General features: G+C 42.9%; 1 protein-coding gene across 1 annotated transcript; it reads left to right on the forward strand.

The window, feature by feature from the left end:
* The first annotated feature begins 913 nt into the window (after positions 1-913).
* Positions 914-11849, forward strand: LOC134467162 (medium-chain acyl-CoA ligase ACSF2, mitochondrial-like). The gene is made up of 16 exons (XM_063221075.1): positions 914-1080; positions 1608-1803; positions 2507-2635; positions 3914-3967; positions 4115-4233; positions 4528-4690; positions 5199-5294; positions 6009-6160; positions 7005-7096; positions 7202-7278; positions 7454-7561; positions 8598-8749; positions 9131-9272; positions 10307-10417; positions 11210-11278; positions 11421-11849. Exons 1-16 carry the CDS (start codon positions 974-976, stop codon positions 11469-11471), a joined length of 1818 nt encoding a protein of 605 aa, XP_063077145.1. The 5' UTR covers positions 914-973; the 3' UTR covers positions 11472-11849.
* The last annotated feature ends 612 nt before the right edge of the window (positions 11850-12461 follow it).

Genomic DNA, 12461 nt, shown 5'->3' on the forward strand with positions numbered 1-12461 from the left:
TTCTCCAATACTCTCTAGTAATTTTCTTCCAGAGGAGAACTCTGATCCACATGTTTTAGGGTACACCATCTGAAGGAGATACATCAGTAAGATCCTGGGTGTGGTGGTATGTTGAGTTGGACTTGTAGATATTGGAAACAGGGAAGCCGGCAGTAGTGGTCAAAGGGGTCAGTTGGTCTAACCTGACTCTCGCGCAGATGGATTGTCATACAGTTGGTCTGCTTTCCGATGACTTTGTCCTGCGCCTGGCCACAGTTGTCAGCGCAGCGGTCCTGATTGGAAGTGTGGTAGGCCTACTGCTGTATACTAGAAGGCGCATACCTCCCTCTACTGGTACCACAGAGACACCTCCTTACAATATACAGTTGCCTAGAGGTGGAGGCAGGGACGCTGCTAAAAATAACTTGGGCCCCATGAAAGATTCTCATTTTGGGCCTCCAAAATGACAAAATATGTCATCAGCATCCTTCCAGGGTCCCCTGTCAGTGCTGTCGGGCCCTTATAATCTGTAGGATAACAGGATACCCCCCCCCCCCCCTCACACACACACACACACACCCATGGGTGGAGGTGTCCATTTATCCTACAGTATGTGAGATAAGCATGTCTTCTACTGTTATAAACGCGATTTGAATATTAATTTGCCATTTGGAACGTATGCCTACAAAACACAGATCGCGTTTAGTTTACGCGTTCAAAGTGATCACATTTCTTTTCTAGTTTCGTGATATGTTTTGATATTATATCTGTGTATGATCTGCGGACTTGTGACAGAATAATTAATGTGTTTTCCAAAGGCAAGGTAGATAAACGCCTTAAGGCTAAATAGGTGATGAGAGGGATATCTGGAGAGGTCCAAAGATCTTGGAGTGGTCTAGGTAATCAGTGACGCAAAAGTCGTGAACTGGTTTTTGCAGGTCTGCGTGAAAACCTGTCAATATGCATGTAATGACTTGACAAAAGTTAGTGCAACATGTCAAGCATGGTCGTTGTAAAATGTCTACAGTCTTCTCTTTTATATTCTAGGCACACAAATTCCTGCGCACTACGACGGATAAGGAATGTGACTTGCTGTTACAGGTAAGAGCAGAAATTTTATGGACTAGTGTAATTTAACGACAGTCTTTGTAGGCTACACCACCAGCGTTAAGATGGCTGAATACGCATATTCAACTAAAATAGCATTACATAACGTAGACTATCGTTTCCTGGTAAAATAATGTGCAGAAAAACAATACCGGGCGCTGACAGAAACTTCAAGAAATTTGCGTCTTTTTTGGCTATTCGATCTATTGAGTTTTGCTTTGATAGAACCCCATGGAGACGCACCGGTGCTTTCCAGCAACGCTACACAAGTTTTTGTGATACTAACCAAATAGTTTCAGGTTTCTGTTCTGAACGCATTCATATTTTCTTTGACAACAAGAAAACCCGGGAAAGTACAGGGTTTAGATTTATGATGGGGGGTTGATGGCTTTCACAGAGGACACAATATTCCCATCGGGAGTTAAAATACCCAGAACCATCTTCCAGATGCCCCATAGCCCCGACACTTCTTCCTCAACTTTGGCCACAACATAACCCGTCTCTCTCCCTCCCTCTCACAGGTCTCTCCATGTGGACAGCTCACCAGATATTCCTTCAGTCACGAGCAGTTACGTCCATGGGACATCCTCCGTGCCCCTTCTTTCCCTTACAGTGGGTCAGAGTTTGCAGAGAGCCTCCGAGAAATGGCCCGACCGAGAGGCTATGGTTTTCTGCAAGTCTGGTGTTCGGAAAACCTTCAGTCAGTTTCAGCAAGATGTGAGTCTAAATTAGTGTCTGGGTTGTTTACTTGGCCATATGGTAGGGCCTATGGGCTGCTAAAATTGTGTGTGACGACCCTGACGGCCCTCAACCTAAATCTGTATGTCTTTGTCTGTATGGACTTTGCCCCCTCTACCCCACATTAGTTAAATATTTATCTGAATTAAGAGATTAGGAAATAAAGTGGGACGCGCACAAACACCTACAGGGTGTGATGTGTACTGTGTAACTGTCAAGACTTGCCTGTATGGAATCTACTGTAACTCAGTAAACTCCAGAACTCTCCTATTTTATACCCTCAACCAACCTATTACGCACACCCTCTCTGTATTGTGTGAATTGTCTCACCCCAAGACATTTCAGGACTAGAATGAGATCATAAAGCAACATAGAAGTAAATAGTGCAGACATCCAACACAGTAGCCACCACAACGCACTTGCATTACTGCATTTACAATGTAATCAGTGTTTGAATATAGCCACCAGATTATGCTGTGTCTGTTAAAGTCAAAACACGCAAGATGAGATGTTAAATATTATTAGGCCTATTTGAATTCTGATGAAACTTACACAACATGACGGCAGACACCCTTTTAGCAGACTATGATACACTATTTGAGCTTGTAGCTTTTACATTAGTGTTGTGGCTACTCTGTGTGATGACTTGTTTACTGACACTTGGCTTGCTCCTGTCCTGAAGGTTGACCAGGCTGCTTCAGGGCTCCTCGCCCTGGGCTTGAAGAGGGGTGACAGGCTGGGGGTCTGGGGGCCCAACATCTATGAATGGATTCTGTTCCAGTTTGCCACAGCTAAAGCTGGCATCATCATGGTAAGGATCGCAGGGGAAAGGCCTCCATTAGCCTGGCATGACCCGCCCATAATACTTATCTTCATTTGTATTCATGGTTTGGAGTAGGGCTGGCACGATTAATTGACTAATCGTGACTAATCGACTATAAAAATTAGTCGACAAGAATTTTCATAGTCGACTAATCGTTTCATTTAATTCAATGCTTTTTTACATACTTTACTAATGCTTTATTACTTTATTGAAACCTAAAATTGCCCAGCACGTATGAATTGGACGTTGTATCTCGGAGTAAATTAGCTACTGTCATGATTTGAAGCTCATTGTGAGCTCAGGGACCTAATTTTAATGGTTTCTTTCATTTTTCCCAATTTCCTTGAAGATTGAAGTGCTAGAGTACTTGAAAAATTAATCGTTTGACTAATCGACTATTCTAGTTTGGAGGTTCTTTGACATGACACGATTAGAATTGCGGAAGGAGTGCACTCAGTTCTGGCTTGAAATGATTGGACAGCTCTCACCCAATCGTTGACTTATTGGTCGGCAGCCCGTATTATGGGTGGCTCTCCAGGCTAGAGTTCCATGCCCTCTCCATACCCAAACTGCTTTTCACATTGCATTAATTACATGAAACTATTACAGTAGTTGTGACAGAGGTGTTCCTGCACAATTCATTCACCTCGAGGCGCGAACCTGCCACCTCATCAACTATATCGGTTCAGCAATGGGAGTCACAGTACGAGCGCGCTGAGCTAAAGGGCCGGTCCAATAGCCCAACGCTACCGCACTGTATTGACCCTTCGGGAGGGAGGTTTACTAACCTTCCACGCCGAACTCTGCTAGTTGGCCTCCGTTACATAGGCTATGTGTGAATAATACTCTGAGTTACTTTTGAAGTGGCTGCTATGACTGTGAATATTAAATGTGAATAGTGAATAGTAAATGGGTTCAAGTGTACAGCTGAAGAGCCTTGTGGTATTGTCTTTCCCTGCCCTTAAGTGGACCCCTTGCAAGAGCAGTTTATCTTTGTGTGTGAGTGTTATCTTACCTCTTATCTGTCAGGGATGGTTAAAAATATTTATATTGGGCATAATTATAATAGCATTAGTTATCATGTGCTCTGACGACCTTTACTGAGGTTGTATACTTTGAGCCATTCTTTGAAAATGTTGGTGGTCTCTATTATACATGTTTATTATAGTATTAAAGAGGGCGGTCAATGAAACATAATATGTGGATTCAGGCTGTGATTATAGGAGGGATTCTCCTCTGTAAGGAAAACATTTTTTGACCCCACAGGTATCAGTGAACCCTGCCTATCAGGCGAAGGAACTGGAATTCACACTGCGGAAGGTAAGTGGTCCAAAAACAGCATGGAATTATATCATTACCAATTCGTCACCTGTGAGTGTATACTGTGTTTTGTACAGTACATTCATAGTACCTGTTTTTGGTAGACCACGTGGCACTGTGTAACCATTTGTGTCACTCACTGCTCAGGTGCAGTGCAGCGCGCTTCTCTGTCCAACTGAGTTCAAGAGCCAGATGTTCTGTGACATGGTGCGGCAGATCTGTCCAGAGGTGGACTCGGCAAGCCCAGGATTCCTCAAGAGTGACAGGTGATGCAGTCACAGTGACACAACACAAAGAGAGTGTATTGCACACTTACAGTAGATGGGCAAATGAATGTAGATGGAGAGCATACATAGATGCAATCATATTGTCATATAAGCCATACATTGCAGGCCTTGATTTTTCCTTTTATTAAACTAATAATGAAGAAAAAGCAGAACTAAACTAAAAAAACATGCCTTGGTTCAATGAAGTAAATGAACTCACTCTCTTACACACACGTGCACGCACGCACGCACGCACGCACACACGCACACACACATACTCTCTCTCTCCCACAGGTTACCAGACCTGCGTACGGTGATTGTGACCGACAGTCGTCAGCCAGGTATGCTGCATGTGGATGACGTGATGCAGGCGGGAGGCAGCGAACATCACCAGCAGCTACAGGACCTCCAGAGCCAGCTGTCCTTCGATGACCCCATCAACATCCAGTTCACATCGGTACACAACACATCTCCCCTCACTCACACCCCATCAACATCCAGTTCACATCGGTGCACAGCACATCTCCCCTCACTCACACCCCATCAACATCCAGTTCACATCGGTACTCAACACATCTCCCCTCACTCACACCCCATCAACATCCAGTTCACATCGGTACTCAACACATCTCCCCTCACTCACACCCCATCAACATCCAGTTTACATCGGTGCACAGCTCCCTTCACTCACACCCCATTAGGTGTAGAACATGTTTGAATTAAATCAGTCTGAACCAATATGAATGGGTTTGAACTAGTCTGAATCATTTTGAACCCGTTTGAACTGGTCCGAACCAGTGTATGAACTTTCTCTGTGTAAATTGCATTGCACATAAAATCAGAATATATTGCCTTCTGTCACTTATGAACCACTATAGTCCGATAACCTCTGTTACTTGAACAGTCCTATAACTGTAATTAGCTAAAGCAGTAAGTGTTTATATATTTGTCTGTTTGCTTTCCAGGGCACAACGGGCATGCCTAAAGGAGCTACTCTGACTCACCACAACATTGTGAACAATGCCTATTTCCTAGGACTTCGAATGGGCTTCACCTGGAGGGTATTTCAGTTCTATGAACCTCTGTGTTATATTCAATGCATGTCTACTGAAGTGCCATATCAATTGTCAGTATTATGTGTATATCAAAAAACATTGAAGTGCTCTTACAAAAAGGTCTCTCGTGTATGGTATACTCTATGCTGTTATTGTAGGTGCCATGCGGTAGCCTGCAGAGCTGGTCTGTGAATGTGGGAATGTGTGTGTGTGTGTGTGTGTGTGTGTGTGTGTGTGTGTGTGTGTGTGTGTGTGTGTGTGTGTGTGTGTGTGTGTGTGTGTGTGTGTGTGTGTGTGTGTGTGTGTGTGTGTGTGTGTGTGTGTGTGTGTGTGTGTGTGCGTGCGTGCACTTTCTCACATGAACCCTGGTAGCCTCCAGAGCTGGTGTGTGAATGTGGGAAAGTGTATTGTATGTGTATGTGTATTTTGAAAGCTCTTTGAGACAACTATAGTTGTGATACGGCGCTATATAAATACATGTTGTATTGTATTGTATTGTATTGTATTGTATTGTATTGTATTGTATTGTATTGTATTGTATTGTATTGTATTGTATTGTATTGTATTGTATTGTAGTCAAACAGTGAGATTGTTTCAGGAGCCCTGAAGTAGTGCAGTTGTACTGAAGAGAATTAGCTGTTGATGACTAAAAACAGCCTGCGGTTGAGCAGTCTTACTAACACACTGGAGATGGTTTCCCCGCCCCTTCTAACCCCTCAGCCCCAGGTGCGTGTGTGCGTGCCCGTGCCCATGTACCACTGTTTCGGCTCGGTGCTGGGCGGCATGTGCATGGCCCTGCATGGCGTCACACTGGTCTTCCCCTCTCCAGGGTACGACGGACAGGCCAACCTGCAGGCCATTCAGAACGAGAGGTACTGTATACTGCACATGTGCTCATTTTGTTAGGCATCTGTGCTGTAGCTGAGGTACTAAGTTACCTGGTCCCTTCAGTTTAGATCAGAGTTGTATACAGTAAAGTTCTTACTGATGTAATTACAATACTAGTACAGTAGTATGATATTACAGAGTTGAAACCATGTAATATCATACCACTAGTGTTGCAATTACATCTGTAAGAGTACTTCTACTTCTACTTTATACAACTCTGGTTTATATTTTGCGTTTTGGGGTAGCAGTTCCCAATTTGGGGGACCTCGCTCCCCCAGGCGGTGGAGAAGGGACTGGTAAAAGCCTTGAATGTATATGGTCTTATATTTTAAAACCTTTCCATATGCCATGGTTAGTAACAATATTCACCTGTATGGTAAATAATGAATTAACTTTTCCTGTAAATTACACATTATAATAGTGCTTAGAATATGGGGTTGAAGGGTCTCGAAAAATAGTCCAGGGGCTCCAGCATTAAAAAAAGGTTGGGGACAACTGCTTTTCCCCATCAACCCACCAGGGGGCACTATGTGCCGTCATGTGCCAGGGTAGTGGATAAAACGTTTAATCAATGACTGTCATGTCACATCTTAAGAGATTCCCATTTGTCCAGGCCAGGTGTTGGTCAAAGAGTTTCCTTGTAAGCAAGTGGATTTCAGTCTGGAGCGCAAGAGGTCCAGTTGTTTACAACTAAACTCATCTGACTCATGTACTTGTTCATGTCCTTTTTTGTAAGTCTGAGAAGTGTACTACACCACAGTTTTTACTTGCACATATCTGCAATAGTAATATTTTATATATTTAAATATGCCGCTTTCCTCCATATAGGTGCAATTTCCTTTATGGCACTCCGACCATGTTCATAGACATACTAGGACATCCAGACTTCCATAAATACGACTTGTCTTCTGCAGAAGCGGGTGAGAGAGCTGACTTTTATAGCGCGGCCTGAAACAATGACATTGGTAAGGCAAAGATGGCATTGGTGACATGTTGGTTTAACCATCTCTGATCTCTCCGGAAAGGAATCATGGCTGGATCAACTTGCCCCCCAGAGATTGTGAGGAAACTAGTTACAGACATGAATGTCAAGGAGATGATGGTAAAAAAGGGACATATGCCCTACTCTTTCTAAATACTTACCAGTTAATGATTGATTAACAAGTATTTCATACTAATTGTTACAACATTTTATAATGAAAATACATGTTATGATGAGCGTGGTACTATGGCACTGACCAGGCTCTTACACCGCACTTACACCGCATTCTCCCTAGATTGCCTATGGGACGACAGAGAACAGTCCGGTCACCTTCCTGGGCTTCCCTCATGACAACGAGAAACGCAAGACAGAGACGGTGGGCTGCATCATGCATCACACAGAGGTAGGTAGGGGAGCCTGGGTAGTATATCAGCTCAACACATTGCATATGCTTCATGGGAAAATTGAATTATTCATTAAAATAAATGATTCATGCCCCAGAATTACCATGAATTACCTGTATTACCATGCCCATGTCACCTTTATTACAATACAGTACAGTGCATTAGATTAATTGTATTTATGTATTAGAGTAGACCCTGCTGCAGATAACTCTGCTTGGTGGTCATTCTTGCGAGATAAGTTACTTTGAGTGGTGTAACTGGTTGATGTATTTCGTGCAGAGCGGGATAATGTGAGATGAACTCAGACAGTGCTGGACCAGACAGACAAAAACTGAAAAGAAATGGTAAAGGTTCACAACACAGATCAATGCTCCCAATCGGTTAATGGCATGATGCTTCGTAACAAAGTTTCCAAACATGATATTAAGTGCTTGGGTGCATTGATCAGTGCTGTGTGGAGTAGTTGAGTTTGCTGGTTGCAAGAATATTGTTGTAAATTATCAGGTGCACTGACCCAAATGTAACAGTTCAAAGGTGAGAGCACTCTGAAAAAGACACTGTGCAAACCTACTCACACCTTTGAAGAGTTTTGTGGGATACCACGATGAAGCGGATTACATTATTATTTTAGACCATGTTTTTTTCTTTTATTTTTTTCAGTTAGTAAGAATGCCTGTTGGAGTAGGTCATTATAGACTTTATCTTATCCAAACTGAAATGTAAACATATCATGACCAGTGTTGGGTATTGGTACTTTTGAAAGTAGTTAGTTACTTTACTACGTCAGTGTCAACTACATTACCCATTAATAACAGTAACGTGTTAGAGTACTGTTGCGTTACCAAGAATTAAAACTTGTTTGAGATGTGTCTCCGCCTGCAGCAGCCTCCTTTAGATGCACCAAAAGATGCTGACTGTTTATGAATCAATCATTGTAACTGTAGGATTCATGACTGAGTAAAGTATAATAATAATATATCAAATAAGATTGGCGGATTGTCTTTTGAGTGATGGCCTCCCTGCTGTGTCCACCAGGCCAAGATAGTGGACCCCTCTAATGGGGAGCTGGTGCCGCTGGGCAGCACGGGGGAACTGCTGATCAGAGGATACTGCGTCATGCTGGAGTACTGGGAGGACCTGGCCAAGACACAGGAGAGCATCACGAAAGACCGCTGGTACAAGACTGGGTAAGAGGGAAAGAGACAGAGGGTCTGACAGACAGATTGCTTTTTGATATAAGGCGACTGTTGTGGATTCTTGTCTCACACACATCTCCCTGGTTTATTTAATGCAATTACAGTGTGTGAGTGTGTGCTCGCGCGCATGTATGTGTGTGTGTTTGTGAGTGTGTGTGTGTGTGTGTGAGAGAGAGAGAGAGAGAGAAACTTGGTGATCACATAGTTAAAAAATAGAAGGTAAAGGTGCAGCGAAGGCCATGTATTCTCTACTACAGTAACATAAACAGTACATCTTTTTTTTAACCAAATGTTCTTGTACATGCACTGGATCTTTTCATCTGTAGAGGTATTGGGAAGTCATATAATCCTGCACCGTGTGTCCTCCTTCAGAGATTTTGCCAGCCTGGACAGATTTGGTTATTGCCGCATTGAGGGCCGCATCAAAGACATGATCATCCGAGGAGGGGAGAATCTCTACCCTGCAGAGATCGAGCAGTTTCTGCACACCCACCCCAAAGTCCTGGAGGCCCAGGTGAGGGTGTAGTACTTCAAGTTCACCACAAGGTGGCAGCTGTGATCTTCTGTGCTCACAAGGGTCCTGAGCTTTTCTGTGCTCAGACTTCAGATCTCAGCAGAATCAGTAAAGACATTCTTTTACAATATTACATTACAAAACACAACATGAAATTACACCTAGAAGAAGATTTTATCCTTATTTAGGTACAGGGATTTGTTACAGTTACCCAAATCTGATGTTAGGTGCCCTGCTGAAGTACAATGTATGGAGGGCTATAGCAGGTGCTTTGCTCAATTTAATGATTAGACAGAGGAGTGAGGGTCTCTTGTCTTGTCTACAATTGTTATTCAGCTTCATATAATAAACCAGAGACAAAGAACTGACCTTTACTGCTTTGTTCAATATCTTTTTATCCCTCAGAAATGATCTTGAGTAAATAAGAAATAAAGCGGCTTAACCGTACTTCTTTCTGAAAGACGTCAATCAATTACCTCATTCATTGCCCTCTGGATAAAATCTAATGATAATTCCTGAAAAGGTTGCTCAGGGTTGCTTAACTGGTTGTTCTGCGTCTGGGCTTACGCTCACTGTGTGTGTGTGTGTGTGTGTGTGTGTGTTGCTTTGTAATGGCAGGCAGCTTAGGCCATGTGGTTAGTTACTATGAAATAAACATCCTCATTGACGGACAGACAGGTGTGATGTGATTGGCTCTTCAGCAAGAGCAGTCTTACCCATGTCTCATTGTTTCAAAAGCTACCTCAAAGCACAAGCGAAGAATTGTGAGAGACATTCTCACTTTCCGCCTCCCTCAACTGTCTAAGGGATGTTACACATTAATGTGACAGGAATGCCCTAGTTCATTGACAAACAATGTGATGTGCTTTGTGTCTGTGTGGTGACAAACAATGTGATGTGTTTTGTGTCTGTGTGGTATTGCAGGATGTGATGGGATTTTTTTTGCGCCTGTGTGGTATTGAAGGATTTAATTTGATGTGTTTTGTGGTGTTGCACATGGTGAGGTGATATTTTTGTGATGTGTGGTATTGCAGGTGGTTGGGGTGAAGGATGCACGTCTGGGGGAGCAGGTGTGTGCCTGCATCCGTCTGCGGGAGGGCCAGCAGTGCACTGCGGAGGACATCAAAGCCTACTGCAAAGGACAGGTAGACACCTCCTAATCAAAGCCTACTGCAAAGGACAGGTAGACACCTCCTAATCAAAGCCTACTGCAAAGGACAGGTAGAGACACATCCTAGTCAAAGCCTAGTGCAAAGGACAGGTAGACACCTAATCCAGGGGTGTCAAACTCAGGCCCGGGGGGCAAATTTGGCCAACAGAGTCATTTGATTTGGCCCGCGAGATCATTCCAAATGTACTGTTTTCTATTACGGTTGGCCCACATACACCATTAATATGAGTGAGCGCAGACTAGTAACATTTCACACTCGCATACAACAGAATATGGTCAGGGCAGGGACATTTGATCTATCATATATGATAGGAAGTGAGTACGATGAGTGTTTGCCTTTGAGTAGAACAGGCGTGCGTGCATAATTCTAGCCCTTTCCTTAAAAAAATAAGGAGTTTGGCCCTTGAGACTTTGTCCCAGATTTTGATTTTGGCCCTCTGTGAATTTGAGGTTGACACCCCTGTCCTAATCACTCCACTCTTCCCCAGACAGAACTTGCAGCCTCATATGGCAATTCAGTTGGTACCTTTGCACTACCTCAATGCAAAGTTAGATGCATTTTATTGAGCTTCCTGTCAGCAAAATGACCTCATCCAAACTGACAATTTAGTTGTAACCGTTTCAAATCACAAGATGTGTCAAATTTCATTTTTTTTAAAAATTGGTTGGTAATGTGAAAGTGCAGCCTCTGTTACTCTACCATTCCTTAATATAACGTGGCAGCCTTGTTTCACTTTGGATTGCTTTTCTGTCCTTGGACCTACAGATCGCCCACTTCAAGATACCACATTATGTGGAGTTTGTCACAAGCTACCCACTAACAGCGTCTGGAAAGGTGAGGGGATTTCAATGGAGAAGTAGATTTATTTAATTGTTAATGTGGTTTTTGATGTTTTGTCATATTCTCTGTATGGAACTCCTAATGCTGAACAAAGACATTGTGATTTCATTACAATTGTTGTTTTGAATCCTTTTAGATTCAGAAGAACAGACTAAGAGATGCAATGGAGAAGAAGCTGGGATTGTGATTTTCAGAGACATCATTTTCTTTTCCTCCAAGAGAGTCCCAGTGGAACCAATGTTTTTGGGGGCTATATTCAGTTCAAGCTCGTTCTTGTCCCGCTGTGCCTGGCTGAGAAAAACTTACATTGTGAACTCCAAGACAAACCATGAACATTCCCACATCATGATCTGTACATGTGAAGTGAATGAAACCCATTTGGCACAAAACAATGCTTTAAATACCTTCACTTTTATTCGAACATATATCGAACAACCGATTCTATAACATGATAGATATGATTTTTTTTTTAAAGTGATGTACAATTCATAAAAGATCACTCGTCTTAATTATAATAATAACATGCCATAGAGAATCTGAAATAAATTAAAGCCAATAATGCAGAGTCCAGAGTTGTTTATGTACAAACCTGACCACGACGCTCTTACACACCCTATGTACAACAGGCCCGCATGAGGAGCCCAAGGCCCAAATAGTGCTCAAATAACTTAATGCTGAACTTACAGGGACAGGAAAAGGGGGGCGCAAACATGAAAACAACCCACCCAACCAACCCTGACTTTAAGTGCTCAAGAACTCCAAAGGCTGGTGGAGGTGAGAAATGTGGAAAAACCAGGAGGGAAGAGGCAGCACCATGATGAAGAGAAGATAAAAATGAACAAAAAAACAAAAAACAAAACAAACAACAGAAAAGTACAAAGCGTTTGGTAACATGGAACATCTTGAACTCGTAGGCACGTGGAACAAGAAGGGTGAGACTCCTACGAGACACATTCAGTCGCCAGAAAACAAAAAAAAAATTATCAGTTGGCTGAATGCAACTACTTCTGTGAATTCGTTCCAAAAAAAGGGGAAAAAAAGAACACCAAGTGAGCACAAACAGTATAATAATAACCAACCAAACATGTTCCTCGCCGATAACTTTGCCTGCCATGTCATGATGACTGCATCTGGTCTCCTGTAATGACCCGTGATACATTCCCGCTGGCATTCCCTT

Source organism: Engraulis encrasicolus, chromosome 2 (assembly GCF_034702125.1).
Source record: "Engraulis encrasicolus isolate BLACKSEA-1 chromosome 2, IST_EnEncr_1.0, whole genome shotgun sequence".
NCBI classification, from domain to species: Eukaryota; Metazoa; Chordata; class Actinopteri; order Clupeiformes; family Engraulidae; genus Engraulis; species Engraulis encrasicolus.